Below are 18,339 nucleotides of genomic sequence, written 5' to 3'. Positions count from 1 at the left end.
TGTGTGGATACAATAGAAAAGGTATAACTTTCAATCCTGTTTTATTTGTAGCTACTGTGCAAATGCAACAACTTCACCCCGTTCCCATACATTTCAATAGTGAACAGACAACAGTCTCGGTTTTGGGTGGCACAGTGGTTAGCACTGCTGCCTCACAGCACCAGGGACCCGGGTTCGATTCCAGCTTCGGGTGACCGTCTGTGTGGAGTTTGCACATTCTCCCCGTGTCTGCATGGGTTTCTTCCGGGTGCTCCGGTTTCCTCCCACAGTCCAAAGATGTGCAGGTTTGGTGAATTGACCATACTAAATTGCCCATAGTGTTCAGGGATGTGTAGGCTAGGTGCATTAGTCAGGGAAATGTAGAGTAATAGGGCAGGGGAATGGGTCTGGGTGGAAAACACTTTGGAGGGGCGGTGAAGACTTGTTGGGCCGAAAGGCCTGTTTCCACACTGCAGCGATTCTATGATTCTAATGTAGGAGCAGTTAGGGCTCGCCATCTTCCTGCCTGTTGCAACTTGTTGTTAAGTTTAGCCATATGGTAAATGCCATTAGTTTCACCATTATGTCAACAGCAAGAGCAAGGTCAATGGTTTTCTTGTAGAAACCATCTCTAATGGCTTAGCTGAGAGCTTTCCTGTCTGAGTCAACAACAATAATCAATCAGTAGTTGCTTTAATGTAGCTGCTTTAATGTTGTTAAACATTCCAGAGCACTTCATAAGATTCGGAGAATGGAACAGAATCCCTACACTGTGGAAGCAGGTCATTCAGCCCATCCAGTCCACACTAACCCTCCACAGAACATCCCACCCAGACCCAACCCTCCACCCTATCCCTGCATTTCCCATGGCTAGTCCACCTCGCCTCCACATCCCTGGGCACTATGGGCAAAGTAGCATGGCCAATCTACCTGGATTGTGTGAGGAAACCAGAGCACCTGGAGGAAACCCACACAGACACAGACACAGGGAGAATGTGCAAACTCTACACAGACAGTCCTTCTAGGGTGGAATTGAACCCAGGTCCCTGAAGCTGTGAGGCAGCAGTGCTAACCACTGAGCCACCATGCTGCCATAAAGAACTAACTCTGAGCCATGCAATCAGACCATTTGAGCAAATGCTTGCACAGAGAGATAGTTTTAAGGAGCATGTCCAGGGGACAGAGAGGGAGAGTGGGGAAAGGGGTTCAAGAAAGGAATTTCAGAACTTGTTCAGGGCCTTGGCAGTTGAAGATGTGGTCACTTGTGATGGGGATATTAGAAGTGGAAGAGGCTAGAATTGGAGGAGCTCAGGAACACTGTAAACTTCCACACTGTAGGCAATTACATAAAAATGGACATTGGAGGCCATGAGGAAGTTGGAAACAAGGATGAGGACTTCAAAACAGGGCTGTTCCCATACTAGGAGGCAATGCAGGTCAGCAAACATAAGGGTGATGGGCACATGGTACGTGGGATGTGGGCAGCTGGGCATTGCATGGGCTCCAGTACATGCTGGTCGGAAGATGAGAGACTAAACAAGACAGGACTGCAATAGACAAGTCCAGAGGCAACAAAGGCATAGATGAAGGTTTCACTAGCAGATGAGCTGAAGGAGAGGGTCAAATTGGTCAACATTGCAGAGGTGGAAACAGATGGTCTTGCTGATGAAGAGAGAAGTCAGAAGTGGATCTCCAGGTCAGAGCTGATGGATTCTGGTTTAGACATTTGCTAGTGCAATGACCAAAAGGCAAAAAAAGAGAATCTGTCTTCATCTGCCACATTAACTCTTTTAATTTCTGTTTTTAAAATGGACATTTGACATTTTAAGAAGTTCAGTTGAACTTAGAATTAGCAAGTGATTGTTTCCTGAAATTTCCAGCAATTATCGAGACAAATCATCATGTCCTGGAACGTAACACTCCTTCCATTGTTTGAACATTCCAACCAAGCAAAACAATAGACTAACAGAAGAGATGCCTACCTCAGCCAATCCTGTAAAAGAAAAATGAGATTGTACTGGTGAAGATGACTCCATATTTACCTGCTACAAAAACACCATAGTTTCCATTCAGGGGACATCAAATCCCCACCTCCTTAGCGAAACCTCTCAACCTGAAGCTGAGTCACATATCTGAAATTGGCTTGTTTGAATCCCTCATCGTTTTACAGCTTTGACCTTTGTTCATCAGTCTGCTTGTATTGCCAGAACAGCAAGCTGCTTCAGATTGTGTAAATTACCCCTGTCTGATTGCACTCCCACTTAAGGTTCTGACTGCAAGAACGAAACCTGTGTTTTGATTATGAAATGAACCAAGTTCCAGCCTACAACTAGCACACTTTCCCCAACAAATCAACTTCATGAAAGATTCTGTGAAAAGGACATTTATGCAGAGCCAGCTGATAGAACCGCAACTGGACCTTGACTAATCATCGAATCCTTACAGCATGGAAGTAGGTCATTCAGCCAATCAAGTCCACAGCGACCCTCGGAAGAGCATTCCACCAGACTCTCCCCTGACCTATCCTTATAACCCTGCATTCCCCATAGTTAATCCATCTAGCCTGCACATCCCTGGACACTATGGGCAACTTAGCATGGCCAATCCACCTAACCCACACATCTTTGGACAGTGGGAGGAAATCAGAGCACCCGAAGCGTACCCACACAGACACTGGGAGAACGTACAAACTCCACTCAGACAATCGCCCAAGGGTGGAATCAAACTGGAGTCCCTGGCAATGTGAGGCAGCAATGCTAATCACTGAGCCACCGTGCTGCACCCAATGGCTGCTGTAATTCACATGATCTAATTCTGGTATCTTTGATTTGAAGTCACTTGTAATTTGCAACTGTTCACCTTTTTCTCATATCTTTCTTGGACGCATGTATGTTTGAATGCACGCCATGAACCATTCGCCCAGATTCTGAGTGCAGTAACAATCAGTCCTCTCTTTTATATGTAAGATAATTGCTGTGGGCCAATTTTAAGTTGGACTTGAGAAACAGAGTTTGGGGAAACATACCACGGCCTATTTCCAAAGGGCCATTTAGAATTTGTAAAGTGCAATAATTTGAAAGACCTTTAATTGGACGTTGACTTACTGGACACTCTATTTCATGTGAACTAAATCTGAAAACTTTTTTTTGTCATTTGTAACTTCTCTCCTTTACTTCCTCTTCTTCCTTTCTTAGATGCATTTGAAAGTGCTTTTAATAAAAAACATTCACCAAATACTGCAATGAACCCTAATTATTTTTGGCCCTTAATAATTCCCTGTGGGTCAGTTTCAAATTTACAAATATGGTTTGGGAAAACACGCCACCACTTATTTTCTTTTCCCTTTCAAAATTTTTAAAAATAAAAACCAATCCCTGTTTCAAACAGGAGGGAGGCAGGAAGAATAATTCAATTCATCTTTCAGCCTTAATCAGACAGGGGGATAGAGTGTATGGCAGGGATACTCGAACATAATGACTTCACTTTTCCAAATAATTAATTGGCGGAAACATTTTTTTTGGTCTCATACTCTCTTACAATTCTGGTTCCTTTCTTGGATGCATGCGTGTATGAATGTATGTTGTGAACCAGCCCCCCCAGGGTTCAGAACACAGCACAAAACCTTACTTTCTTTTAACCCTCAAAGAATTGCCGTACATACGTGGAGGAGTCAAAGTGAGAGATGGTGAGGTACCATGGAGGGTCAACTAGCATAAAATGGAGCCTGATGTTGTTATGCAGCTGTGTGCAGATGAGATGTAGGAGCAGATAAAGGACAGATCTTCAAGGGATACTGAAGTTCTGTCACTGCAGAGAGGATGGAGGCCTCTACTAGTGAAAGTCTAGGTATGATTGGATAGAAAGAAGGAAACAGGCTGTGGGCAATCCCATCTAGTTGATGACAGGGAGTGATGTTGGAGGAAGCCAGCAAGGCCAAAAGCATCGAAAGCTATGGACAGGTTGAGAAAGCTGAAGGAAAATAGTTTACCCTGATCACAGTCACACAGGACGATGACTGTACCTTTGATTAAGGGCAAGTTCACTGCTGATCTGATGAAAGAGGTTATAGATCAAATTATACTCTGGAGACTTGAGCAGAAATCTAATCTGACAGTTCAGGGGCAAGACTGCTGCACAGTCAGAGCTGCCATTGTTCAGGAGAGATCCTAATTTGAAGGCCTTTCTGGGGACACAAATGATTGCATGGAGCTACTTCACAGGAAAGCAGCGAGAGTGTTGCCAGTCTCCCAGCCAATATTTAACCCACAATCAACCTCATTAAAAGGGATCTTGCTGTGCATCTTCCCATCACTTCAACAGTGACACACTTCAGGTAATCCTGTAGGCTGTCAGACCTACGGGAGTTCATGTCTTTTAAAAAGAACTGAAGGCACTCACAGTGTACAGCGAAACAAAACCAAAAACACAAGGCCAAAAAAGCAGCTCTTAGTAAGGGATGGCCAATATTTTGATTAAAGACAGGAGTTCCATGAGGATCTTACAGAAGGCAAGGGAGTTCAAGATGTATTGGGGGGTGGGAGTTCCAGACCAGAGTCAAGGGTGGGGTTACTGAGGCGGAGAGGTAGGAGGTGTTTGAAAAATCTGATATTTCTTTTACCTTAATTAAAACTTCTATTTTGAAACATTAATCTGTCCTGTCAGAATTTGGCAGACCTGCAGTTACCCTTCGCTTTTTTTTTGTTGCTTATTCGAAAAATGGGGATTAGTATTCCTCCGATGCAAAAAGAACTCTAAAGTAGCCTTCAAATGGTAGGCCACACCATTTTGCTCCAATTGCTGCCAGTTATCATCTTACTGGGTGGTAATGCCCTCATCTGCTTTTATTCATGTCTATCCTGTCAGATCTCAATGAAATACAGCAATCCAGAACATTTCTAATCATGAATGGAATTTCCCAGGTGTCAAAACCTGCCACAAATATCAATGCTTTCATGTTTCTGAAATAATCAATAGGCTATTTCAACCTGACCTAGTTTGATAAGTCTCAGAATGTAAGTGTGGAGCATACAATGTGAAGGGTCTAACAATGGCAGAGCTGTACTGGAGCTTTACTTCTCGAATTTTTAATTTGTCAATTAAAGCAAACACACAACTTTCCATTGCTTATTAGTGATATAGCATTGCCATTCTTAGCTAACTTCTGACCATGTTGCAAGAACCATCATCTTGTCAATGCAATTCTAGTGGCATCTGCAGTGTAGGGTACATTTCCGAAGGCCATTATCACAGTTGTTACACGCCTCTCAACTGGGTATCAGATGATTGCATCTTCAACGTCTATGGCAACTAACTGAGCTCAAAAATCTAATACTGAGGAAGTGCTCCATTATCAATAGTATTATGCATTAATATCAAGGATTTAGCTAATTGCTCAGGTGGATACAGAGAAAAGTTCCATGGCTCTATTGAAAGAAAAGCTAGGGAACACTGATACATATATCTATGTCAATACAATGAAAACAATTCAACTTGTCACTGGTCTTATGTGCACGTCTATGCCATGCTAAAACTAGATGTCATATATGACCAAAGAACCACAGTGACTTGACTTCAGGAAAACCTAATGAATTGTTCTGGGTATCCAGAGGTGAATAGAAACAGAAATACATTTGAGAGTTTGTTTAGTTTTTGTAAACGCTCTAATTGCACAACAGTCTGAAATTCTAGGTTGGTACCACACTTGAATCCACAGCAAGGACAAGTCCCACTCCAGAACCTGTGCATATAAGTCAAGCATAATACAGTGCAGCTCTGAAGAGTGCTACACTGCTGTTGGTGTCTTCTTTCAGCCGAGATTTTAAGGTATCAGTCCACGCCATTATTTTGAAGAAGAGTAAGGAAGTTATCCCTGGAGTTCTATTCTAGTTTCTGAGGTACTACCTTATGAGTTGTGTCCTGGTTACAAGCTTAAAGTTTCATATTGCTAACACATCTTTCAATTGCAAAAATGTACTTCAGACGATCCCTATCCTCCTTCTGATCTGATTTCACATCTACCATCTTATCATTTGTTCTAAATGAACAAACTGATCTACTTATTCCGAATTGACATAGTCTATTTCAATCTTCATTCTTGTTTCTTCCAGTGTATTCCTTCTCACTAGTGTGGCTTTTGTGATTAAATTAGATTCCCTACAGCGTGGAAACAGGGTTTTTGGCCCAACAAGTCCACACCAACCCTCCAAAGAGTAACCCACCCTCGCCCATTTCCCTCTGACTAATGCACCAAACACTATGGACAATCTAGCATGGCAATTCACCTGACCTGCACATCTTTGGACTGTGGGAGGAAACCGGAGCACCTGGAGGAAACCCACACAGACACAGGGAGAATGTGCAAACTCCACACAGACAGTCGCCCAAGGCTGGAATTGAACCTGGGATGCGCATGCTGTGAGGCAGCATTGCTAACCACTGAGCCACCGTGTCTTTTGGTGTTGATGTTCTATCCATTTTCTACGCTCCTAAATATTACATGAATTGCAATATTTTGTTGGACCTCTTCAGATTCTGTGAGAAGTGCTATGTTGTCAATATACTGCAAGTTTGTTGTGTGTTTGCCTCTGATGTTACCTCTGGAAGTACAGTGGACTTCCTGAATTTTTTTAAAGTACAAATTAAGTAATGTCTCTGTGGGAACTGCCGCATCTGAGGAGCAGGGGAGTCGATGTTTCGGGCATAAGCTCTTCATCAGGAATGCCCTCAGATGCTGCCTGATCTGCTGTGCTTTTCCAGCGCCACACCTTTTGAGTCTGATAAAGCAACAAGCCAAATATAGGAAGCACTTTGTTCACAATACTCCACGGACCAAACAAAAAGATGATGGCAGCAAAGTAATGCATGGTGATTTAAAACAGAAAGAACTCGGATGCTGTAGATCAGAAACAAAAAAAAGAAGTTATTGGAAAAGCTCAGGTCTGGTAGCATCTGTGGAAAGAAATCAAAGTTATTGTTTCAGGTGATCCTTCCTCTGAACTGATGGTAGCTGGGAAATCATCAGTTTGCATGCAAGAGATGGGTTGAGGGTAGGGAGTGAGGAGTAAATGATAAATGGGGTTAGAGTCCAAAGAGAGAACAGCATCTCATTTTCTGCTTGGGAACCCTGTAGCCCTCTGGACTCAATATTGAGTTCAATAATTTTGGGGCCTGGACTCTCCATGTACCAGTCAGCAATCCCCATCCATCGGGTCTCGTTATCACATAGGCTCCCATTGCACACTACAGATTGTTAGCCACTTACAGTTTCCATTAACAACTATGCGCTTTCCTAACCAGATCGTTATCCACTCCTTCGGCTGTTCAACTTTCCTCTCTCTCTTTGGGCTCTATCCCGACCTATCATTTACTCCCTACCACTCTCTTTGCATACAAATCGACATTTTCCCATCTCCCATCAGTTCTGAAGAAGGGTCACTGGACCTGAAACATTAACTCTGATTTCTCTTCACAGATGCTGCCAGATCTGCTAGACTTCTGTTTTTTTGTTTCAGATGCATGGTGGTGTTGCATTAAATGGTAAAACATAGTTTGACTGACTCTGCATTTCTAGCAGAAATCTGGCTCAGAGGGCACAAAAATTGGGCTCTGTGACACAACCCCACTTCTCTGACCCTCCTGTTTCCTTGACCTTGTGTTTCCCTCGAGATCGACTCAGTGCTTGAGGTTAGGATCAGGCGATTACTATTATATCCTTCTTCTGCTGCCTGTACACCTCCAGACCACATTAACACCAAGGAACAGGTAAGGAAACACTTTGGGGCTGATGTTGTTTCGAGAAAGGCAAGGAAAATACTTACAGGGGATGTCTCTGTATCCATTTTCTAATGCATGGAAGTAGTTCATGAATTCCTTTAATGGGATTTTAAATATCTCAAAAAGTCCAGTGTCTTCAAACAGTCTGAACGCCACCTGCACCAAGAGAGAGATTCAGTCATCGGTGAATGGAAGGAACCAATAAAGAATGGAAGTGAACCAGCTATAGACACTAGAGATACTCCAATATCCAAATTTTCCAATTGGTCTGAATATAATACTGACAGCAACTCAGAAAATGCCAATGAGATCCCACTTTTCTTGCAAATGCACGTACCCGATGTGACCTTCCTGGGTCGTATGCGTAATCCATTCACCATCCCCCCCCAAACAAAAATGCATTTGTGTTTTGCTTGTCTAGACTAGTATGTTTCCAATATGGCAACAAATTGCTTAAAGAATTTTAATGAACACTGACAAATTAACATAATAGATTGTAGGAAACTCAACTCTAATGTGTTTTAAAAGCACAGCACTGGCAGCAGGACAATTCAAGCTCAGCACAATTATGATATTACTATGCACTCTGTTTCCAAGCATTCTGGTCTGTGCACCAATCAAAGATACCTACTTCACAGACCATAAATTACTCTGTGCTATAAAACAGATCTTCTTTTAAATATGTTCTCTTGTTATTAAAACATTTGCAGTATAAAGCTTTTGCTGTAGCTGCCTTCTGATATGGGTCTAAGCAGAGGTAAACTGACCAAGCTTCTTTCCATCTCTGAGTAACAGCTTAAAGTTACTAAGGCCACAAATCTATATGTCTGTATCCTGTGAATACGGAACATTATCAGCAGTGTACAAACTGATGTGCTCTGTATGTAAATTTTATATAAAATACATGTGATCGTGTGCATGTGAATAACATTTTGTGCATGAAACATTGACATACATGAGTGTACATAAGTATGTGTGGCACCACTATTCTACGAGTGTCTGACTGGGCTATATTCCCACACCATCGTAGGCTGTGTCTTTTTCTGATCCAAGGAGTTGAACTTGTGCTACTACAATCTATACTTGAGTAACAGTCAAACTCATGTAAAAGTTGACCCTCCATGTTTGGCCAAAATAACTGTAATTTTCCATTTATCTCATGTAAAATTTGACCTCAGTTCTTCACAGATAACAGATCAACATTTGTAGGTCAAGGTAATATCTGGTAAATAGACATTATGATGAGGGAATTAATTCTTTTTTAAGCTATTGTGTACTTTGATGTACAATTCACACCAACATTAGGCTACGGATTTCTTAAGTTCATTATTGAATGAGGCCTATGATTAGTGTGATACAAAGTTTCTCATGCAAGGACTGCACAAAACACTACATCGGACAAACAGGAAGACAGTTAACGATCCGTATACACGAACACCAACTAGCCACGAAACGACACGACCAGCTATCCTTAGTAGCCACACACACAGACGACAAGCAACATGAATTCGACTGGGACAACACTACCATTATAGGGCAAGCCAAACAGAGAACAGCCAGGGAATTCCTAGAGGCATGGCACTCATCCACAGACTCTATCAACAAACACATCGACCTGGACCCAATATACCGGCCACTACAGTGGACAGCTCGAACTGACAACTGGAAGCGGCAGAGACCGGTCACTATAAATGCCGGAGGAAACAGCACAGAAGCGCTTCACAGGAGGCTCCCAAGCACTGAGGATGTCACCTAGACAGGGGACGAAACGTTTGCAAGACAAATTCCCAGCTCGGCAAACAGAACCACAACAACGAGCACCCGAGCTACAAATCTTCTCCCAAACTTTGAACAAAGTTTTTCACACCATCATTTCCCATATAAGGTAGGCCCATATGCATTTACTTCACTATAATTATCATGCAGCTGGTGACAATTTCTCACAACTACAATGATCGGCGAGAGTTAAATGTCTGATGACTTTTTTTAAAAATCAGAAATAAAAGCTTAAAATGTTGGTTTGAAACACAAAAACAACAGGAGATGGGAGAAAATGGAGGGAAATGGAAGAATTTGGCATGAAAGTTGAAGACGCATCAGGTCAGAGTCAGGTGACAACCTCCCTTTGTGTGCAGCTCAGCTGAGCTCCGTTCCCCTCTCGCACTCATTGAATTATCGTAATTCATTGTGTTTGTTTGCTTTATTTGCTTAGAGACCAATTGGGCTTCTGCTAATAATATGGTATTTTGGAATGTAGCATGAATTTCAACCCCTCAAAAGTAGTATCTATGTAATAGGTAACCCCATAAATTTAATCTTAAAAAATAGTCTTTAAAAATTTGACTATTACACAAGTCTATATAATAATTAAATTCACCATTGACAGTGAGCATCAGTATATCTCAAACTTTGTTGAGGAAAGTCCTCACCATCTGCCACTCTGAAACGGATAGAAATGTCCAAATAACTGTCTTTGGTCAGACTCGGGTTAAAGTCTACATCTAGAAGCAGTGTGGGATAGGGTTGTCTATTGTACAACGCATATGAGAGAAAAGATATGAATGGAACGTCAGAATCTTAGTTAAAAATCAGACAATGCCAGGTTATAGTCCAACAGGTGTATTTGGAAGCACTAGCTTTCAAAGCGCTGGTCCTTCATGAGGTGGTTGTGGAGTTTAAGATTGTAAGACACAGAATTTATAGGAAAAGTTTACAGTGTGATGTAACTGAAATTATATATTGAAAAAGACCTGGATTGTTTGTGAGTCTCTCATCTTTTAGAATAACCATGTTGGTTTCAGTTCTTTCATATGTAAATCACAAAACTTTTTTAAAAAAAAGTTACATTCTCAAGTGAACTTTAACAATTGGTGTCATGTCGGCCCAGATAGTGCATTGAAGGTGTGAGGTGCCCTGTATGAGGCTGTCTGTGCCATAATGGTCAGACTGATTCTAATCTAAAAATAAAGATTGACAGAATCTTACATGGACTCATGCAGTTTTTCACCAAAGTAAAATATAAGTCTGCAAGTACAAATTCACCCCACAAACGTAGGTGTGTGTGTGTGTGTGTGTGTGTGTGTGTGTGTGTGTATGTGTGATGGGGATGCAGAATTACATTTTATTTTGCTCAAAAACTGCATGAATCCATGTAAGATTCTGTAAATCTGTATTTTAGATTAGAATCAGTTTGACCATTATGGCACAGACAGCCTCACACAAAACACATTACACCTTCAATGCACTATCTGGGCTGACATGACACCAATTATTAAAGTTCACTTGAGAACGCAACTTTTTAAAATGTTTTGCAATTTACATATGAAAGAACTGAAAGTGACATGCCCATTCTAAAAGATGATAGACTTAACAAACAATCCAGGTCTTTTTCAATAATTTCAATTACATCACTCTGTAAACCTTTGCGATAAATACGACCTTATACTCCACAACCACCTAATGAAAGAGGAGCGCTCCGAAAGTTATTGCTTCCAAATAAACCTGTTGGACTATAATCTGGTGTTGTGTGATTTTTAACTTTGTCCACCTCAGTCCAATACCAGCATCTCCAAATCATGTGAGAATTTGGTATTGCCAGCAGAGGGGGGTGGTGGGACTGAAAGATTCAAGTACCCTGAGTTACGATGATAAGCATGTTGGATACAATGTCAGACCAACCAAGTATCATGCATTACTTCTGAATCTTTATTTTGAATGATTCAATGGAAGTGCAAACTGAGACTGGTGAGTAGCTACATTGTCATCAACAGCTAGACTGAGTGTAGGTTGAAGGTCTGTTAATTGATTTTTTTTCTCATATATGAAATGGACTGGTGTTACCTCTCCCATACATAGACGGCAAAACATATTAATTATAAATTGTCATTTATAATTATAATATCACTCAACATTTACCTGATTGGGGAGTAGGACAACTTGTGAAAAAGACAGTTTTGAGGTATGCTCCTTTTAATAACAATAGCAATCCAAATGATCCCTCAAATCTCTAACTGTCCTCTGCCAATTGGCTTTCATTTTTCCCATTTTAATGAACTGATTCTTAATGCTATCCTCCACAAATGAAATGGCTTTAATTTATTTGCAATAGATTGAATAAAAAAATGTCTAATCTAAGATTGGAATCAAACACACATCAAAATAAACAAAAGCTGTCTAAGACCATGCCACAAGGAAAAGTAAAATCCTTTTGCATCTGTACAAGGTCAGGAACGAGGTGACATTTATTTTCTGCTCCAATTATTTCTAGTCAACAACATGTGGGTCACAAGCACAAATTAGTATCTGAACAACCTTGGGATACTGCACAGTGTTTGCAAATTATCAATAAAGGTCTCGACTCTATATTACTGCACGACCAAAGGTGCTCAATAATGAAGGCACTAAAGAAATTCAGCATTTCCTGAATAAATAAACTGCTATCATTAACCTTCCATTGAAAAAAAGGCTCCAATTGGAGCAGCAAAAGCCCTGAGCTATAAGTGTCGAGTCCTCTTTGTTCTGCATCAAATGTCTTGATCAGTGCATCCAGCGCTGGAATGAAGTCCAAAACAAGGACATATCAGTCATTTTTGTTTCCCCTCCTATTGATTTCAGGTCATCAGGAATACAGACTAAAGATACAGCAGTGAGTTAAATGATTCTCAATTCCTGCAGGGATATGAAACACTATTTTGACTGTAACCTGCTTTTGTTTATTCATGTTCAGGATTTGGGTGTCACTGTCAAAACTGCCCAACATCTCCCCGTCCTTGAGAAAGTGGTGATGATAAAAATGGAATACAGCTTAGAGACAGAGCCTGGCACTTCCTGTAACCTCCCCAGAGATTCCCATTACAGGTAGTTCTTTTATAACACCGTAGTTGTGTTCCAGTGAAACCTCGCGTGATAGAAAATCGCTGATTAGGAATAAAGGGGCCTGTGGGAAAAGTGGGGTTCGAGGCAGACCAGCAAAAACAATCACCCACAATCGCTCAAAAGTTAACCAAAAGTCCAACGCAAGGTACAGCACAGCCTGAATGAAGGTTGAAATCATATTAATTAATGAAACAAAAGTAAATTTAACACAGTACATTCTAAAAATGTAAGAAAGTTACTCTCTGTACTGTATCTCTCTCAAAAAGCTGGTCTGCCAGCAACTGACATTGCACATGTGCAGGACGGCATGGAGACCGGTGTGGACATTGCACATGTGCAGAACCGATTCCCGCTAGAATTGCACTATTGCCAACAGACATAAGATTTCTTGAAAATACCATTTCCTAATTTTTCAGTGATGTTACAACCAAAGTGCGCTGCCAAAACAGCGTTATCTCAGAAGTTCTTCCTCGTACTTGATTTCTGAAGCTCTGCCTCTCTCCCCACCTCCACACACAAGTGACTGACTCACATTAAAGAAAAGAACTGGAAATAAATTCTAATCAACTAGAGTCATGTGCAAGCAAGTACTGCAGTCTTTAATTTCCTCTCCCTTGTATGGCATCTCAGATTCTCAGCGGTGAGGGCTAGGTAAGTGATCACAGGTATGAAATTTGTCGAATACATTTATTATACTCAGGATTGAACTTGATATGGAAAAGTATCAATAGAAATAGATAACAGGTGGGTACATGAAGGATGTCCTGTGGTACAGTAAATAGAAACCCAGTCTCGACACTAAACATTCTGGGATCAACGCCCCTGGTTGGATTTGGTGGCTGAAGAAAGCATGTTCAAAATCGTGTCTCACTAATTTGATTGAGTTTTTTGAAGAAGTCACAAAGAGGATTGATGAGGGCAGAGTGGTAGATGTGATATATATGGACTTCAGTAAAGCATTCAACAAGGTTCCATGTGGTAGATTGGTTAACAAGGTTAGATCACATGGAATACAAGGGAACTAGCCATTTGGATACAAAATTTGGTTTGAAGGTAGGAGACAGAGGGTGGTGATGGAGGTTTGCTTTTCAAACTGGAGGCCTGTGACCAGTGTAGAGTGCCACAAGGATTAGTGCTGGGTCCACTGCTTCTTGTCATTAATATAAATGATTTGGATGTGAACATAGGAGGTATAGTAAGTAAGTTTGCAGATGACACCAAAATTGGAGGTGTAGTGGATAGCTTCCCTCAGAGCACAATGGGACTTAATTAGATGGGCCAAGGAGTGGCAGATGGAGTTTAATCTAGATAAATGTGAGGTGCTGCATTTTGCTAGGGTAAATCAAGGCAGGATTTATATGCTTAATGGTGAGGTCCTGGGGAATGTTGCTGAACAAAGAGATCTTGGACTGCAGGTTCATAGTTCCTTGAAAGTGAAGTTGCAGATAGATAGGATAGTGAAGATGGCATTTGGCATACTTGCCTTTATTGGTCAGGGCATTAACTATAGGAGTTGGGAAGTTATGTTGCGGCTGTACATGACATTAGTGAGGCCACTTTTGGAACATTGCATTCAAGTCTGGTCTCCCAGCTATAGGAGTTGTTAAACTTGAACAATTTCAGAAAAGATTTACAAGGATGTTGCTGGGTTCAGGAGTTTGAGCGATACAGAGAGGCTGAATAGGCTGGGGTTATAAACATTGGAGAGTTGAAGTCTGAGGGATGACCTTATACAATCATGAGGGGCATGGATAGGGTGAATAGCTAAGGCCTTTTGCCCAGGGTAGGGAAGTCCAAAGCTGGAGGGCATAGGTTTAAGGTGAGAGGGGAAAGATTTAAAAGGGATCCAATGGGCAACTTTTTCATGCAGAGGGTGGTGTGTGCATGAAATAAGCTGCCAGAGGATGTGATAAGCTGGTTTAATTGCATTTAAAAGACACATGGATGGGTACATGAATAGTATGGGTGTGGAGAGATAAAGGCCAAGTGCTGGCAAATGGGACTAGATTAGGTTAGGCTAGGCATGGATGAGTTGGACCAAAGGGTCTGTTTCTGTGCTGGTACATCTCTATGGCTCTAAAATCTGCTCAAACAGGTTGAGGATCAAAGTAAAGAGAGTGCTGGAGAAACCCATTCGGTCTGGCAGATTTGCCTTTTCAAAGTGTGCATGACTCCCAGATGAAAATTTGCCCTCCTTTAAGGCACTCTGTGGAGAAACAGAATGAATGCTTTGGCTCCAATACGACTCTTCTTTGGCACAGTACCTTAGAATATTACTTTGTTTCCATATTTGGTTGTGTATCAACTTGTGAATCATTGGTAAGTAGCAAGAACAGGAAACACTTAGAGCAACACAGTGGCTAGCACTGCAGCTGCACAGCACCAAGAAGCTAGGTTTGAATCCAACCTTGGGGGACTGTTTGTGTGCAGTTTGTACATTCTCTGTGTGTCTGTTTGGGTTTCCTCTGGGTGCTCCAGTTTACTCTCACAGTCCAGAGATGTGTAGGTTAGGTAGATTGGCCATGCTAAATCACCTGTAATGTCCAGGCAACGTGCAGGTTAGCTGGATTAGCCTTAGTGGGGTTCTCTTCAGAGGGTCAGTGCAGACGTGATGGGCTGAATGGCCTCTTTCTGCACTGCAGTGATTCTATGATCTCTGGTTAGTCGTGTGATGGAAATAAATTGGAGCCTCTTTAACATCAATACCTTTCACGCCAACCACAGCATGTTGCGGAAATGTGAATTGTGATAGCAACTCAGCCTCTTATGCAGCCAGTTGGTTCAGTAGGCTGAACGATTGATGTGGATCAGATTGGTGTCAACGCTGTGGGATTTGGATTTGGATCCTGCCTCCTTGCTGTACACATGGTGGAGATGTGGCTTGGACCAGGGAAGGAGAAGGAGGAAAGTTGAAGGATAGATCAATGATAAATTGAATTGAGAAACAGGCAAGTGGAAGGCTGAATAGCCTGGTTCCGCACTCTAATATTCCCAAACTATTCAATAAGGTAGGGGAATGGGTCTGAGTGGGCTACTCTTTGGAAGGTTGGGTGTGGACCTATTGGGCCAAATGGCCTGATTCCACACTGTAAGGATTCTATGAATCGCACAATGTTGCCTGTATGCTTGTGGACCACTACTCATGGTCTGCAAATCCTACAGCGGATGTGGTGATTTTTGCACGCATAAGCTTTATGCAACAGTTCAAGTTGGAGACCACAAGGACCATGATGGGTTCGTGAGTAAAGTGAAGCAAGGTCTGGCATGAGAGGCTGTTGATTAGCATGACAGGATGTCCCAGAAACCTGAGAACCATCATTATGTGTTCAAGACAAGCTGCATTTAACGCCCCAGATCCTACAAACCGGGCCATCAGTTTCAGATGAAGAGATTCGCCAGTTTGTACAAAATTTTACAAACATGCAACATTGATGGGAAGAAAACGACTATTACATCAGCCTGTCCCACAAATCAAAGTGGTTGGAACAACATGGTTAGAGATTTCCAATTCATTTCTACCCGGACATCTCTTTTCTTTGTAGCTACATAGCCTTCTGAGAGAGGGAAAAGACCTAATTTTTATCTACTTTGTTTTTAAAAAAAGTATTTTGATCAGGGATAAAGAGAACCAAATTTGCCCAGGAGACATGCGGCCAAAAGAAACGTACGTACTTTCAACAACTATAGCAGTGGAAGCAGTTTGTTCATTGTTACAGATCTGAAGACTGGGTTGAGGTATTCAAAGTCCATGAGGAATCTGGGTAGTGTAGATATGGTAAAAACATTTCCATTGGCAGAAGAACCAAGAGCCAGAAACTACCAAATTAAGGTAAAATGCAAAAGAACAAGAGGTGATATGTGGAAAAACTGTTTTTACAACAAATAGTTAGGATCTGGTATGCGCTCCCTGAGAACATGGTGGAGGCAGATTCAATGGTGGTTTGCAAAAGTGAATTAAATAATTATCTGAAGACACTGTATTTGCAGTACTACAGGGAAGAGGCAGACAGGTGAGATTGGATAAGTCAGTCTTACAGACATCTTGGATGGTATAGCTCTCTTCTGTGCTGTAACTGTTACAAGAATACCAATACTCCAGCATGACAGAAAGGCACACTCACCTGGCTGAGGATTCGGCCACACTTGGAGCCCGTCATCTCGACAAGATCAAAGATGGGAAAATTCCAGTTGCTTAATTGTGTAAATATTGGCTCCAGGCCTTCTAATAGCAGAGGTTCCGGGGCAAGAATTGGTTTATCCTGGAAAATGAAGGGAAGAATTCACCCAAAACGAAGAAGAAATCTTTCTATACCTTTGAGAATCTTTGTTGCACATTTCTAACCTAACACGCCACTGGATGGCATGGGTGCCAAACTGGCTTTATATCCAACTGATAGACCTGTCCAGGGAAGTCACAGGGGACGGACATTGAGTGTGATGCAGTAGTGATATTCCATCAGATCCAGTTGACTCCCTGTCTGTTCAGTCTGGCTAAGATCACCCACCTTATGTTTGAATACAATTCTATTGTAAGTGAGCATCACTACACCCCAAATACTGCAACAGTTCAAGGAAGGGGGGCATGCTCACCACCACCTTCTTGAGGGCAATTAAGGGTGGACAATAAATGCTGGCCAGTCTCATGAGCAAATGAAAATTGTATATTTGGTCCTTATTTCTGTATATTTATTTCAAATTCTTAGTTTATAATTATAATGGGAATTCTCCATGTAAACTTGTCACACTGTAATTATACCTTCCTACCAGTGGTAGTGCTATAATACACCCCCTTTGCCTGGATTACATAGGAATGCTTATATTCTCACCAGCTTGATGCACTGCACCACATTTTGCTATTTACCTATGCTACAACCAAGATTGGAGACGAGTCATTCTCTCATCTTACAACACAAAATTTAAATATTTTATCCAGTTACCAAAAAGGCCAAATATATGCTTTATCTATATTGGGTTTGCAATAAATGGATCACTAGCCAGGTCTTATTAATAAACAATAAAGCTAATGGTTTCTTGTGGAAACAGAGCATATTCAGCAAACAAAAAATGCTGGAAAGCAGAGTGGGTCAGGCAGGGTCCACAGAGAGAAAGCAAGCTAACGTTTCGAGTTCAGATGACTCTCCATCAGAGCTCTGACCTGTTGTGATTTCCAGCATTTTTTTTGTTTTCAGTACAGATTCCAGCATCTGCAGTAATTTGCTCCTGCATATTGCAAAGACATAAAGCTGCTTAACACAGTTTGAAATAGGAAAGTCTGACTGTTTACTCTGCTAAACAATCCTCACCCCACTCCCCTCCAACACAAATATACCAACACCCAGTCATGAAAAAAAGGAAGTTGAAGAACTTTGGAAACTTTGTAAGTGAAATTTTTCGAGGAATTGTCGTATATTTAAAAGCTTTTCAAGAGAACAGCCACATCATTTTTTTTCGAATCACACATTGGACTCTGAAAGGATTTTCTCAGAAAGTACATAATGAGCTGGGTCGCTCTGCCTCTAGCAGGCTATATCCCATCTGAACTGCAATTAACAACCAAACAAGATTTAGTTCCATAAACACAGGCTTATGATTCATAATACACAAGCCCAAGCAATTAACTTCAGCCATTTGACTTGCAAAACATCCCTTTCATAAAATGTGCCAATATCTTTTAAGTGATCCTTTTTAAAAAAAGTCCAGGTATCTCAACAT

The 18,339-nt window shown here is 41.4% G+C and overlaps 1 protein-coding gene across 2 annotated transcripts in view; it reads right to left on the bottom strand.

The window, feature by feature from the left end:
• pde3a (phosphodiesterase 3A, cGMP-inhibited) overlaps positions 1–18,339 on the bottom strand; it is a 457,973-nt gene that overhangs the window by 34,787 nt on the left and 404,847 nt on the right. For both annotated transcript variants that reach the window (XM_072562234.1, XM_072562235.1), the window contains 2 exons: positions 16,749–16,886; positions 7,797–7,908 (listed from right to left, as the gene is read on the bottom strand). In XM_072562234.1, coding sequence (XP_072418335.1) covers positions 7,797–7,908; positions 16,749–16,886 — 250 coding nt within the window. The remainder of the gene's footprint in view (positions 1–7,796; positions 7,909–16,748; positions 16,887–18,339) is intronic.

Source organism: Chiloscyllium punctatum, chromosome 44 (genome assembly GCF_047496795.1).
Source record: "Chiloscyllium punctatum isolate Juve2018m chromosome 44, sChiPun1.3, whole genome shotgun sequence".
NCBI classification, from domain to species: Eukaryota; Metazoa; Chordata; class Chondrichthyes; order Orectolobiformes; family Hemiscylliidae; genus Chiloscyllium; species Chiloscyllium punctatum.
The sequence above is the reverse complement of the archived record's forward strand: the minus strand, read 5'-3'. Positions and strand labels throughout refer to the sequence as shown.